Source organism: Crotalus tigris, unplaced genomic scaffold (genome assembly GCF_016545835.1).
Source record: "Crotalus tigris isolate CLP2741 ecotype Arizona unplaced genomic scaffold, ASM1654583v1 scf7180000018925.3142382, whole genome shotgun sequence".
In the NCBI taxonomy this organism is placed as follows: Eukaryota; Metazoa; Chordata; class Lepidosauria; order Squamata; family Viperidae; genus Crotalus; species Crotalus tigris.
The window spans coordinates 2,656,770-2,672,500 of NW_024097278.1; the positions used below are offsets into that span (position 1 = coordinate 2,656,770).

At 41.2% G+C, this 15,731-nt stretch overlaps 1 protein-coding gene across 6 annotated transcripts in view; it reads left to right on the forward strand.

Moving 5' to 3' along the window:
• The window catches only part of SEMA3D (semaphorin 3D), a 135,921-nt gene that overhangs the window by 75,059 nt on the left and 45,131 nt on the right, over window positions 1-15,731 (forward strand). For all 6 annotated transcript variants that reach the window (XM_039357520.1, XM_039357515.1, XM_039357516.1 and 3 more), the window contains 2 exons: window positions 3,259-3,387; window positions 4,679-4,821. In XM_039357520.1, coding sequence (XP_039213454.1) covers window positions 3,259-3,387; window positions 4,679-4,821 — 272 coding nt within the window. The remainder of the gene's footprint in view (window positions 1-3,258; window positions 3,388-4,678; window positions 4,822-15,731) is intronic.

Below are 15,731 nucleotides of genomic sequence, written 5' to 3' on the forward strand. Positions count from 1 at the left end.
AGACAATTTTGCTTACATGGATAATTTTCCTCCTAAAATTGTTGTACGTGTATGAGATTTCAATAGGTATGGAATTGAGGGAGGGAGACCTTAGGACAGTGATGGCGAACCTTTTAGAAGCCAAGTGGCCAAAAACCGCCCCGCCCCCTGCCGCCCCCCACTCCGCTCACACCCCACCTGCCCACAGGGCCACCCACCGCCTCCACTGCCTGCCACAGCAGATTGCCCAGCACCATGGCGGCCACACCCTCTGTCCGCGCCCCGCAGTAGCATCTACACACGAAGGGCATGAGGACGGAGTCTTGTCCCTGCATCCCAGCTGCCATGTTCTTGGCTGTGCTACTCCACGAAGGCCGAGCCTGGGTGTGACCCTCCTCCAGGGGGGCTGCTAGTGAGGAGGGGGCCATGAGGGGAGGTGGGGCTGGGGTAACAGTGCGCATACCCACAGAGAGGGCTCCGAGTGCCACCTCTGGCACGCGTACCATAGGTTCGCCACCACTGCCTTAGGGAGTCTATTTCTCACTGTGACTCTGTCTGGACTTGAAGATCAGAAAGAAATCTCTTTCAATGGTGCTTCCAAACACCCAAAGTCATTTTTGGCACTATTGGAGAAAGATCGTTCTCCATCCTGTCCTTCTGCTCTTTTCAATGTGTATGCACACACAGTTGACTCCTGGTGACTGTCTTGATAAACCCTGAAGACATTTTGGCAAGTTTTTTTTTTCAGAAGTGGTTTGCCACAGCTCCTTCCTAGAGTTCAGAGAGATGACTGAACTAAGGTCATCTATCTATCTCAGTGGTGGTGAACCTATGGCACACATGCCAGAGGTGGCCTCAGAGCTCTCTCTGTGGGCACATGTGCCGTTGCCCCAGCCCCACCTCCTCCAGTGGCCCTCCCCTTACCAGCAGCCCCCTGGAGGAGAGTCGCCCCCGAGCATGGCCTGCAAAAAGCAGCGCAGCCAAGGACATGGCAGCTGGGCAGCAGGGACAAGACTCCGCCCTTGCACCCCTGCGCGTGCAGTTGATGCTGTGGGGCACGGATGGAAGGCGTGGCTACCATGGCACTGCTGGGCTGCCTGGGCAATCTGCAGCAGGCCGTGGAAGCGGTGGGCAAGGCAGCAGTGGGGCGGAGATGGGGCAGGGGTTGGCAGAGCATGCAAGGCAGGGTGGGGGTGGTTTTGGGGCACTCGGTCTCTAAAAGGTTCACCATCACTGATCTAGCTTGTGCCTAAGGCAGGACCAGAACTCATGGTCTCTTGGTTTCTAATCTGATGCCTTAACCACTAGACCAGCAGTCCCTAATCTTTGCAGCTTGGCGGCCCAGCTGGGGGGGAACGGAACTGGGCGGAGCGAGTGGTGGGCTGGTGTGCATGTGCACTACTCGACTTGCGCAAGCGGTGGGCTGGCAGGCACACATGTGAGTGCCCACCAGCCCACCACTCATGCAAATTGAGCTATGTGTGTGCATGCTGTGGCCAGCCACTCATGTGACATTCCAAAAACGCCACAGTGGCCCGGGGGTTGGGGACCTCTGTCCTAGACCATACTGGCTCTCTGTACATCTTAATACTTTTATCTTACTATTTGAGTCTAGAGTAGGAGCTGTTAAGTGCCTTGATGGTCCTAATTATTTGGGAAGGTTGGATAGATATAAATAATTTCCGCAAACTTGAAAATACATCAGATGTATTTTCAAGCTTTCTTCATAAACGCATAAAAATATATGTGTGTCGTGTGCTCCCGTGCAAATAAAGTGGTATGCAAAATATGAAAAAGTGAAAGATTAATCATCCATATATGAATTCGTGGATTTCTTTTTGTTCTTTAAACTCAGGCATTATGGTTTGTAGCCTTTTTGATCCTATGAAAGTTGATCTTTTAGTTTAAGTTCTGATTTTTCAGCAACAATTGGTTTAGAGAAAACTATCATCAAAACTAATTATGCTGCAGCAAAAAAATATTTTGTAATGTTGTAACATTTACCACACTGCATTGAGAGCTATAGATCTCTCCCTTGCTTGTTTTTGATTTTAAATTTATTAGCTGCCCAACACCAATGGAGTATGATGATGATGATGATGATGATGATGATAGATCATTGCACAGTCAGCCAGATGTTCAGACTGGATTTGGCATTTTATCTGCCTATCGAGTCCTTCCCAAGGACGTGGGATAGGCAGATGTGGATGTTGGATGGTATTACAGATATTGTCGCAGGATGGAGGCGGTTCCTAGTAAGGCCGCCTTTTGCAATTGACTAATAGCGAATTTGTCAATGCCAATGGTGTTCAAGTGGTGCTCCAGTTGTTTTGGGATTGCACCCAAGGAGCCTATTACTATTGGTACTACCCTTGCTTGCTTTTGCCACAGTCTTTCTATTTCTATTTTTTTTATTATTATTATTATTATTATTATTATTATTATTATTATCCACAACTGGGATGGAGATGCAGTTGTGTGATCATGGGCACAATCTTAACTTTATTTTTATCCACACCGCTTTTTCAAAAGGCAACTGGGCTTTGTTTTTTCTTGCAGATGTTTTGTTCCTCATCCAAGAAGCTTCTTCAGTTCCGAAGAATGAACTGAACCGAACCAAAGAATTGAAGAAACTTCTTGGAAGAGGAGCGAAACGTCTTCAAGAAAAAACAAAGCCCAGTTACCAGGACCTGAATGACTGAGAATCTCATAGACATACACCTCTGGATATCCCTTTTTTGTTCGTATTGACTGAAAGTAGCAGATGAAAATTCCAAATATGGAGCTGTTCTGCTTCTGAATCCTTAAGAGGAAGGCTGTGAACTTGGCTGCCCTGTGTTTTCTGAATCCCAAACGCTGGAACAGTTTTTCCAGTGTTCATGAATCAAAGGTTTTATGTATCTTTTGAGCTGTACTGAACATTATTCACGAACAAAGAATATTAGGTTACCATGTATAAGGCACTACAAAAAGGCTGCACCATCCCAGGGACAAAGTTATAAAGTGACCAGCACAACAGCTTGTTTCTTCAGCAAAATACTCAGTTTACAGTAAATGATTGATTGCTTAGGGGGAAAAAAAACAAAACCCACCCAATGTGATTTTTCTCTGAAAAGAAAGCAAAGTCCTATCTCCCTGGGGAAATAATGAGAAGGCTGTTTTGGAAATGCACAAAACACTTCTGAGGTTGACAATTAAGGACCAAGATGTGCCACTTTGAGAAACAGTTTCAAGTTCAGTATCTCTGCTCTGTGATCTTAAAATAATATTTGTTTGCAGATGGGTATCTTTACTCTGGAACAGCCTCAGATTTCCTGGGCAAAGACACGGCACTGAGCCGATCTCTAGGCACATCGCAAGACCAACACTGCATCAGGACAGACATGTCTGAACACTACTGGCTAAACGGTAAGAGGCTTAACCTGCTGCTGTGGGACGCGTTGCTTCAGAACGTGGTTTTGCTGGATGTGGTCATGAACAGGTCTGCAGAGAGAGGGATCTTAGTGACATTTTTCTGCAGGTAACTTGGCAGATCCCAACGTCTCCCATTCAGTTCTATGTTAAGAGCACATGCAACTGCATGTTAGACACATATGTGTAGAAGCACCAGTAGAATCACAGATTTAGATTTATATAGGTTTTGTTTTCAATGAGTGGAAGCAGCTATAGTATAATGAAGTGCGGTAAAGCAAATAATTACATTCTATGTCTCATCCTAGGTCCCCAGCCATTTTGTTAGGCTGGTGGTGCTGAGAATCAGACCTGATTTTCAATATTAAAATAATATTTTAGAACCGTGGAGGGACAGTGGTTAGAGGGCAGTGTTTGCAGGCTGACTCTGCATTCCCACAGCCAGGAGTTCAATCTTGACGGAGCTCAAGGTCAACTCAGCTTTCCGTCCTTCCGAGGTGGGTAAAACGAAGACCCAGATCGTTGGGGATCAACAGGCTGACTCTGTAAACCGCTGAGAGAGGGCTGTAAAGCACTGTGAAGTGGTACATAAGTCTAAGGCAGTTAGGAGGAAGAAGACGTGAAGAAATACATCAATTTAAAGCTGTTTTGCCAATGTCTCGATGGATTTAAAGCAGTGTTTCTCAACCTTGACAATTTTAAGGCATGTGGACTTCAACTCCCAGAATTCCTGAGCCAGGCACCCTGGCTGAGGAATTCTGAGAGTTGAAGTCCACAAGTCATAAAAGAGCCAAGGTTGCCTACCCCCGGTCTAAGGGCTTTTACTAGTGCTATTGCTAATATATAACATTAAAGGAAGACATTAAAGTGAGGTTGCCCAAATTTTGATCACATGACTGTAGGGATGCAATGGTCACAACTGTGGGGAACCTGTCATATGTCACTTTTTTCACTGCTGTTGTAACTTCAAATGGTGGTAAGCCAAGGATTATCTGTACAAGTTCAGTACTGGATTCTAGACAAAAATTCAGTTAGGAGGAAGAAGACGTGAAGAAATACATCAATTTAAAGCTGTTTTGCCAACGTCTCGATGGATTTAAAGCAGTGTTTCTCAACCTTGACAATTTTAAGGCATGTGGACTTCAACTCCCAGAATTCCACAGCCAGCAACGGGAGTTGAAGTCCACATGCCTTAAAATTGAAAAGGTTGAGGAATACTGTTTTAAAGCATGAGAAAATACAATTAAATGGTGTTACCATTCTTCCTATTATTTTTTATTTCTTTTAGGAGCGAAGTTTATTGGAATCTTTCCTATCCCAGACACGTATAATCCGGACGATGACAAAATCTATTTCTTTTTCCGAGAAGTTTCCCAAGAGAGCAGCACCTCCGACAGGGCCATTCTGTCCTACGTGGGCCGCGTCTGCAAGGTGAGCAATATGGATTTTGTAAAATAAACCCATCGCGTTGTTTCCTCAATAAATACAAATTGCCCTAGGGAGAGAATAATTTCCCCTTAAGTAGTCTACACATCATAATATGGGTTACTAATAAAGTCTAGAATTCATCCAGCTGGTCCTGCACTCTTAATGTGACAAGCCAGCTGTATTTGGGCACTAAAATATTTTCATAGCTGATAACGAAGTTAAGAAGCAGCCAGTTTAATTACCAGTCACCGAGAAGCAGAGAGTCTCTTTGCTACACTCTAATTAACCCAAGTAATCCGATTTCCCTGCAGCTCGCTTCCCCGTAATTTTCCTTCCCTGTTACTTTTTCATAGCAGTTGGGCTATATTCTTCTTTCATTCAGCTTCGCCTATTATATATATGTACCGTATTTTCCGGTGTCTAAGGCGACCCGGCATATAAGACGACCCCCGACTTGGGCGCCGATTTCCATGCCTAGAAAGTCATCCACCAGAAACTACCGTAATTTCCGGCGTATAAGACGACCCCCGACTTCAGCGCCGATTTCCGCGCTTTAGAAAGTCGTCTTATACGCTGGAAAATACGGTATATATAATATATATACTATTAAAGACTAATATTAAGAAAAAGATGAGAAAGAAAAAATAAAAAAGGCAGGGAGAATGAAGCGGGAGGAAAGAAAATGAAAACATAGATATATATACACATACACATAGGGGGGAGGAAAGTGGTCACGTGATCAAAATTCGGACGCTTGGCAAATGACTCCTATTTATGATGGTCGCAATGTCCCGGGATCAAGTGATCCCCTTTTGTGACCTGACAAGCAAAGTCAATGGGGGAAGCCGGATTCACTTAACAACTGGGTTACTAACTTAACAAACACAATCACTGAACAGCTGTGGCAAGAAAAGTCGTAAAATAGAGCAAACTCACTTAACAAATGTTTCACTTAGCAACATAAATTTATTTATTTATTTATTTATGAGACTGATATACCGCTTTAAGTGCAAGCACTCTCTAAGCGGTGTACACCAGTAAGCAATGTATATATATATATTTACATTGCCCCCAACAATCTGGGTCCTCATCTTACCTACCTCGGAAGGATGGAAGGCTGAGTCAACCTTGAGCCGGTGAGATTTGAACCGCTGACCTGCTGAACACAGTCAGCTAAAGTGGCCTGCAGTACTGCACTCTAACTGCTGCGCCACCTCGGCTCCGTTGTGGTTGTAACTCGAGGACTACCTGTACCTTTATACACACACACACACATATACACACACAGACACAAATATATATGTGTGTGTGTGTGTAAAGGTGTGGGTGTGTGTATGGGTGTGGGTGTGTGTAGGTGGGTGTGTATCTGTGTGTGTGTGTGTGAGAGAGAGAGAGAGAGAGAGAGGGAGAGGGAGGGAGAGAGAGAGAGAGAGAGAGAGAGAGAGAGATGTAGATGTATATTATAGTGACATATATATATATATCACTTTAAAAATACCAGAACCATTGCCAAAAGTGAACATTTTAATAACAGAATAATCAGAGAAGCCATCGAGATAGAAAAACGCCCACACAGCATGAACAAGCGAGATGATACCTCCCGCCTACCAGCCATTTGGAAACCTGCCCTTATTGACAAACGACTCCCTAACCCCAAAATCTTAAACCCCTCTGCAACTCAGACTAACCTGAGCACAACCAAACAGAACACTCCCCCAGCCAATCAGAGCACAGCCAAGCCCCTAACCATTCAGAACACACCTCCACCCAATCAGAACACAGCCAAGCTCCCATCCAATCAGTTCATACCCTCACTGGCAGTTAAAAGGAAGAAACAGCTAAAACCACACATTGCTGCTCAAAGCAAGAAGCTAAAAACACCAGCCTGAAGATGACGAATGTGACTTCGTCGAAACGTTGCCAAGACACTTCCAATTTTACGCGGGAGAAAACCCGAACAACCAAAGACCTATATACAAATACCCGCGAAAACCTCAGAAAAAAAATATATATATATATATATATATATATATATATATATATATATATATATATATATATATATAACATTTCCTAGAATTTCAAAGACTATGGTCTAGTCTTCCTTCCCTGGAGCCAGCCAAGAAGGATTTTTTTCTTAGTGCTGTCCCACTTTTGACAATATTCCCATTATTTATCATGATTAAGATCTCAAGAATTCCATAATTACTTCTACAGTCCCAGGGGAGTCTGCAGCTCATGCAGTTGCTACCCTTCAAACCGCAGGAGGCCCACAGATGTGACATTTGCTTTCCTCTAATGGAGGAGACTTCCAAGATGCCCAACTGCTCAATCCCATCCAGTGGGAGTGTGCAAGCAGCACTTTGAATCCCACCCCCCATCACTGGTGCATTGCACAGTTTCCTTGAAGTTAGACTGGAATCCAGTTTCTTCTTTTGTTTTTCCTGAGAAGTTTCAGTTACTCAGCTTCCTAGAAAAGGAGATTATTCTTTACAGAATTAATCTCCCAATTGTCAACCAAGGCTTTTGCTCCATTGAGGCTTCGATCGAAACACCTCTTTGAAAGAAAACCACAAAGTGGTATCCTACTTCCATCCACCAAGGTGCCGCATCGGCTGCAAAGTGTGAATGATCCACAGTCTCCTTCCAGCTTCCTTCATTGGCTATCCCCCTTTGGAGGACGTTTCCCAATCAGTTTTGGTCTCATCAAAGTTAGCAACATGTGCAGGAGTGACTCTGTGGGACAAGTGACTCTGTCATCATGCAGTCATAGGAATGAATGTACTTTGCACTGGCCACATCAGTCACATGATGTTTGCAGTGACATCAAGATAGAGTGAAATGTGGGTGTGTCGCACAGTATGGCTGCTATATTTTTTTGCACTGAGAGTCTTCTTCTTCCCAGCCTCAGAGAGAGAGATAGACCCTCTGCATCCTGACAGGTTGGATGAGGATTTACATTTGGGTGGGTGGGAGACACTTCCTTCATCTGAGAAGAAGCTGGACCTACGCGCTGAAAATTCAGGAGAAACTGTTAAATTATTGAACCAATTTGCCATCAGGAATAACAGAATAATAGGTTTGGAAGGGACCTTGGAGGTCTTCTAGTCTAGCCCCCTGTTCAAGTTGGAGACCCTATCCAGGGGTAGGCAACCTTGGCTCTTTTATGACTCATGGACTTCAACTCCCAGAATTCCTGAGCCAGCCATGCTGAGGGGAAAGGGAGAGATTTCCAAGCTGAGCCATGCTGGCTCAGGAATTCTGGGAGTTGAAGTCCATGAGTTATAAAAGAGCCAAGGTTGCCTACCCCTGCCCTGTACCATTTCAGACCGGTGGCTGTCCAGTCTGTTCTTAAAAACCTCCAGTGATGGAGCACCCACAACTTCTGGAGGCAATTTCGGTTCTGCTGGTTAATTGTTCTGACTGTCAGAAAATTTCTTCTTAGTTCTAGATTGCTTCTCTCCTTGATTAATTTCCATCTGTTGCTTCTTGTCTTGGATTCAAAGGGTGCTGCCTTTTCAGATAAAACTTTTGCCAATATATTTGGCCTCCCCAACCTGTCTGAGGTTCTAGATTTCTGCTTGGGCTTTCTTGTTTTTTTCCTTTCAGTTTTCTACTTTTCCTTATTTCTATATTAATGCATATTTTACACACACACACACACATACACACACACACAACTTCTTATGCGCTCATGCAAAACTCTAATTTGGCTTTATGTCATTTTTCATTCAGCATATCACCAGGAGGATAATGTTATAAATTGAGAGGAAATGCTTTCAGTATTCACAATCAGGCTGAAATGCATAATTTGTCATGACAAATGGCATTTCTGATATTTTGCTTTAAAAAAAAAAAAAGAAGAAGAAGTAGTTATCAGCAGTTTATCTGCAGTAGCTGACCTTTCTCATTTTGCTTTGGAAAAAAACTGGAAGGTTCCCACTAATATCAAGTGAAATGTAGTTTTAAACCTTTGTTTTTTACGTTTTATTTAAATTAACTGTGGAGGAATAAGCTGACAAAGGACAAAACCAATGGAGTTTTCTGTGAAAAAGACTCAGATATAAATGGCAAATCATAAGGTACCACTGAATTGTGAATGTCTAAAATAATTAAATATTAGATTTCTAGTTCAGAAAACACTTCTGCCCAATGTCTACATAAACTTGAGGGTTTTTTTAAAAAAAAAAACCCTAACAAATCTGTTTAAATATTATCATTTTATTTTTTTTTCCCACAAAGAAAAGTAACCTTAATGGGAATTGAGATTCTTGTTTCCTTTTAATCTAACCCTGAGATTCTTCACTGTCTTTCTAATGATAATGACCTTGATAATAAAGTCACAAACAATATGAGAACCCTTTGTTTTGTCTCAAATATTGCACTGATAAATTCTTACTTAGTTTGTAGTTTTACAAACTGACCTTCTTCATTTTTTGTGACCTCCAGAAGTGCTGAGATTATTTCTGCCAGAATTCCCAGGATGAATGCTCTCTATATTTTAGAGTGCCTTGATTTGTGAGGCCTTTCCTGATATCATCAATTTCCATGGGGGTTTGGTGTTAGATTTCTGAGATAACGAAGGAGTCATTGGTGCTCTTTGAGCTGGCTGGTTTTCTTGCAGACATTTCACGATCCAAACTAGGTTACATCGTCAATGCTAAACATCTAGACCAGGGGTAGGCAACTTTGGCTCTTTTATGACTCGTGGACTTCAACTCCCAGAATTCCTGAGCCAGCATGGCTCAGCTTGGAAACCTCTCTCTTTCCCCTCAGCATGGTTGGCTCAGGAATTCTGGGAGTTGAAGTCCACGAATCACAAAGCGGCCTAGGGCAGGGGTAGGCAACCTTGGCTCTTTTATGACTCGTGGACTTCAACTCCCAGAATTCCTGAGCCGGCATGGCTCAGCATAGAAACCTCTCCCTTTCCCCTCAGCATGGCTGGCTCAGGAATTCTGGGAGTTGAAGTCCACGAGTCATAAAAGAGCCAAGGTTGCCTACCCCTGGCCTACGCCTAGACCGCTTTCTGAATCATGGACTTCAACTCCCAGAATTCCTGAGCCAGCATGGCTCAGCTTGGAAACCTCTCCCTTTCCCCTCAGCATGGCTGGCTCAGGAATTCTGGGAGTTGAAGTCCATGAGTCATAAAAGAGCCAAGGTTGCCTACCCCTGGGCTAGATCTAATTTTCGGGGAAACATGGTAACAGGCACGGACCGGTCCTGGTCTATGGCCCAGGGGTTGGGGACTAACCCAACCTGGGCTAAGTACAGGTGATTTCCTCCTATCTTTATCCTAGCAGCCATCAGCTTGAAGATATATTTTTCTTCAACTTTTGAAGAGTTTTTCCTCTTTCCTAGAGTATCCCCAAACCTTAACTATTTAAAATGTTGCAGCACAGTTTTTCCCTAACCCTACCCTATTTTCCTTCTCTCATGGATGCATAAAGTGTTGAAACTTAAACTGATCTTTTTTGTTCTCTCTCTCTCTCTCTCTCTCTCTCTCTCTCTCTCTCTCTCTCTCTCTCTCTCCCCTCCCTCCCTCCCTCCCGTTTCACTTTTCCTCCTACCCTTCAACAAAGTTTTGATATTTTCATGTCATGAACATTTAAGACTTATATTTTAAAAAATAATATACTCCAATGAATACAAACACATATCTCTTGGTCCCCCTGGCTCTTATGCTGTTTATCAAACTGATAGATACTTGCCTGATTGGGTTCATTTGGCAGGGGAATTATGTATGATTAACTGCAGTGACTCATGGAAGAGCTATGTCATTTACACTGCAGCCCTTTAACTCATCTGAAGGGCACTCAAGGAAAACTTTTCGTCTTTTGGCTAGAAATTGTGCAAATGAATTATATTCAGTAGTATGTAGCTGTCATATCTTTGCTCCATGTATGCATTCTTATTTTCATGACCTAAGATGTTGTTTACATAGATGAAAAGTAGGCTTCATTTAACAACACATTTAATCTCTCCCTTCATTTATACCTATCTGCCTTCATTACTCACTCATCAAGGGAGCATCCATCACATTCAGTCTCACAAAGCCTCTTTTAAGGCAGGCTGAAATCCTGAGGATTTCACCGACATGTCCATGCGGTGTTCTTGGCAACAATGGTTGCCACTGTCTTCTTCTGGGGTGTGTTTTGACAGCCTGAGCTAACATTCAACACTAGATTTAGAGATGAGCTTCTGAGTGCAAACAGTATCATCTCAGTGCTGTTATCTGCTAAGGTATCAAGAATCATCTGGTTTCTCTTGAAGGTAAGAAGAAGAAGGAGGAGAAAATGGGTGTGAATGATCTTCTCATGGGAAGCTTGGCAGATACCTAAAAAAAACAGATAGCTTCATATCTGAACGTGTTTGTAGGCTTCAAAGATGCACAGACATTTGATTTTCCTCAGAATGCTTCATCTGACTGAACATTTCCCATATTTCTTTGGTGTTTGTTCCAGAGAAATTTTAGCAAGAGCTAAGTGAGTTTCTAAAAGTTACTGATGCCCAGAAAGAAGTGTCCAGCACATGAAATGCATTGTCTCCATTTGCACACAACCCAAAAGGTTGCTACTTTTGCAGTGGGACAAAAACACAAAACACAAAAACACTGCCTTTTTGGCAGCTGCAGCACACTGCTGGCTCATAAGGCCAACACAGTGCTAGGCTGCATTAACAGAGGGATAGAATCAAGATCACGTGAAGTATTAATACCATTCTACAATGCCTTGGTAAGGCCACACTTGGAATACTGCATCCAGTTTTGGTCACCACAATGTAAAAAAGATGTTGAGACTCTAGAAAGAGTACAGAGAAGAGCAACAAAGATGATTAGGGGACTGGAGGCTAAAACATATAAGGAACAGTTGCTAGAATTGGGTATGTCTAGTTTAACAAAGAGAAGGACAAGGGGGGACATGATAGCAGTATTCCAATATCTCAGGGGCTGCCATAAAGAAGAGGGAATTAAGCTATTTTCCAAAGCACCTGAAGGCAGGACAAGAAGAAACGGGTGGAAACTAATCAAGGAGAGAAGCAACCTAGAACTAAGGAGAAACTTCCTGACAGTGAGAACAATTAATCAGTGGAACAGCCTGCCTCCAGAAGCAGTAAATGCTCCAACACTGGAAGTTTTAAAGAAGAGACTGGATAGCCATTTGTCTGAAATGGTGTAGGGTTTCCTGCCTGAGCAGGGGGTTGGACTAGATGACCTCCAAGGACCCTTCCAACTTTATTACTATTACTATTACAAAGCAAACCATCAAAACAACTGTGCTGACTAGATTTAACAAAAAGAGTACTTGTGCAAAAGATAGGATGCACACTTTTCAAATCATAAAAAAAAGCAAAGAAAGATGTCAAAACGAGATTTAAGAGCACATCTGCAACTTGCAGCAGGCTAAATCTGGCTATAAATAAAGATGATGCATATCCGGAAAAAAAGCAGCCTAAACCAGAACTTTTGGACATCATTTAAGGTGGAAGACATAGGGCAAGATGCAAATATACTACACTTTAAAAGCAGTAATTATGCTGAGCAGCTGTGTAAGTCTGCCTGGATTACAAGTGGAGTTTGAGTAAGTGGCTTATTAATTAGTGCCTATGACCAGGCATGTGAGGAACATCAATCACAGTGAAGTCCTGGCAGAAGAAGTGGAAATCAAAAGAAAAAGAAAAGAAACTGCACATAAATATCCCTCAACTTTACTCTGCATACCTAACTTAACCAGGGATACCCATAAAAATTAAAAAAAATAAATAAATAAAAAGATAGGTTATTTTACATACTAATCAGATTTGGTAAGTCCACTGTTAAAGAATTCAAAAAGAGGCTTTCATTTTATCAGCCCCATAAAACTGTTGACTTTAAATGCACCATTGCTTTTCTAGGTCCTCGGCAACATTTTTGGCTTTGATGAATTAATCATTTTTTATAATGTTTCCAAGCAAGAACCTGAAATTCCTATTCAAACATGATCAGAGGTGAACTGAGTTTTGTTCAGAGGATCCCCTTTTGTCATGGTTACTCTTATAAATTATTACGGCACCGTTTGCTTTCAATAAAGGAGAAATGTTTGCAGCTCAGGGTTGAAATGAGGGATCCTTGGTGCTCTTTGAGCCTGGTTGTTTTCTTGCAGATGTTTCATTACCCAAACTAGATAACATCTTCAGTGCTAGTAACTAGACTAGACTAACACTGATGAGGTTATCTAGTTTGGTTAATGAAACATCTGCAAGGAAACAACCAAGCTCAGAGAACACTAAGGACCTCTCATTGTTCATTTTAACTGAAAATAAAGAATGCATGCATGAACACCTGAATAGTCTCTATCATCAAAGGTCATTGATATTAAAGGACAAGACTGGAAGATGGGTCCCAAGCTTGGAAAATTAGTTATATAAATCTAGTTGGCTAGGAACAATCTCTTTAGCTGGAATATCTGTCTGGCATTATCATTACTGTGCTCCAGTCAATTTTTTTGTGTTTTTGTGGGATCCAGTTTCCATCTCGGTGGAGCTTCAGCATGCACAGATTGTCATCCTGTAGATCACAGTCAATGAGGGCTTGGATCTGAATCCTTCTACAATTTAAACATTATATCGAATAACATCTGATTTGTGATTTCTTGGATATAATATAATAGAGTGTTTAAACTGAAGAAGGACTCAGATTCAAGCCCTAAATGACCATGGGCTTTCTGCCAGTTAACCCAATAACTTCACCTGGTTCTTTTTGTAGGATAAAATAAGCAGAATTTCCTATGTATGCCACCTTTCACTTGCATAGGGGAAAAAGAATAACAAAAGGTCGATGAAAAAGAATAAAATAATAATGATCAATACTGTTGATGCATTTGTATTGCTATCATATCGTCCTGCAGAAGGAAAATTGTAAAGCATGCAATCATGAGTAGAAGTCATGATGATCTATATATTTCCACCATTGATAATGTAACCTTACACAGACCAAAGAAAAGTGCAGATTAATTGATAATGAGCTGAATTCTCCATTATTCTCTTTTTAATTCATCAATCTGAGTAATAAATTTTACTGTGTTTTCTTTCTTGTAGGAATTACTATATAATAGCAAATTTTCAAACTTCTTATCTTCGAAATTCTCCTTTCTTTGTGCACAAGGAAGTTTGCTATTCAAACTTTTCCAAAGGGGAAAATAATTGTTCGTTAAATATACATACACACATATATATTTATAGTACAGTGCTGTCAATTCAATATAGTATAAAAAATGTTGGATTCCAGATTTAAGTTGCACTTTTTACAGGAATCTGTTTCTAGATGTCACTGAGGGTTGAATATAAAGCATATGAAACATTAAATAAAACTGTTTTTTAAAAAGACCCTTGAAACATGCTTTCTATAGGAAGTTAGCAAAATTTCCTGCAGCTGTTTTCTGCTGATTTATAAAAAGGGATTATGCATTGATACTTGGTGGTCTACAATGTAATTAAATGTCTTTCTAGAGCAATACTTTAAGAGGTCTTCTATTGAAACAATTTCTAGAATGATAACCATTTGACTTGTTGCAGCAAAAACCTGGAGTCTGGTTCATCAAACTTTGTTTAATCTTAAAAAGTTGCACAGGAGACTTTGTTGTGTATTACTAGGAGAGCTTACTCAGAGATATAATTATCCTGAGTTGCTTCTTATTCTCTTTTTTTTGTTCAAGAGAAGGCTCCAGTTTTCAATGTGATTATTCATTGACTGTAAACAATCTTTCAAGGTAAATGATCTTCCTCCCATTTGACAATCTTTATGTAGGTTTCTACGATCCAAGTGCAAAGATAAACAGAGATTTTATTGCTATTTCCTTGTGCTGCCAAGCAAGGCACTTCAAGGCGAAGTATACTGTTACAGTGGAAGAGTTTAATAAGTGGTGGGTGCTAATAAAATTGTTATTTTTAGTGAAAAGAAGGTTCCAGAAATGGCAAGTTTTTGAAACCTAAAAAGGCTAACAAATTCATTGTGGTCATAATTGATCCAGCTGGAGACTAAATGGAAAGTCAAAATCCTGGACCCCCCTGTTTCAGCTAAAGGAACAACTTCCTGCATTTTATGAAAGGTGCACAAAGGAAGTTTATCACTTCATCAGCCAAATTATATCTGTGCATTCCAAGGAGGATCAGTCAGGACTTTTTGATTTTCATCAGCTGCCCGTGGTGTAAATACAGTTTTAAAAAGGGGAGGAAGTAATTTTAAAAAATGAACATTTTTTTACTAATGTGATGTTCTTTAGAATATGTGAAAAGATAAGAACTGCTGCTGGGTTGCCAAGAATAGCTTTATATAGATTATAGCATCGCCAACGGAGAGCTTTCCAGATGTTTCCAAGTCCCACCTTCATGTCAGCATAACCAGATGTTTCCGAGTAGTCTGGTAACATCTAAAACTTCTTGAACTGAACCTGTTTGTTTGTGAGCCCTCATGAATATTGGTCTTTCAATAACAACTTGCAACTCCCAACTTCTTTTTTTTTTTGTTTTGTAGTTCCTCCCAAAAATTATATTGTTGAATTTTGGGGGCAAAATGCCAAGAAATAAAGTCATGTTCTTTTGAGTCAACTGGAAAATTGTTAAATTTTGTATGATACCACCAGATGGGACAGAATAGTTGAAGAGATAGAACAAGAAATTATGACTTTAAATTCCAAGGAAGATTTTGGTTGGATGTCAGGAAGAGCTGGTCAACCCTGGAACAGACTGCAGTGCTTCTTAATTTTAGCAACTTTAAGATGTATGGACTTGATGTCCCAGAATTCCCCAGCCATCATTGTTACCTAGGGATTCTGGGAGTTGAAATCCACAGATTTTAAAGTTACTGAGTTTGAGAAACATTCTACTGGGAATTCTCCTTCACTATAAGTTTTTAGATGGACTGACCATTTGCAAATTTG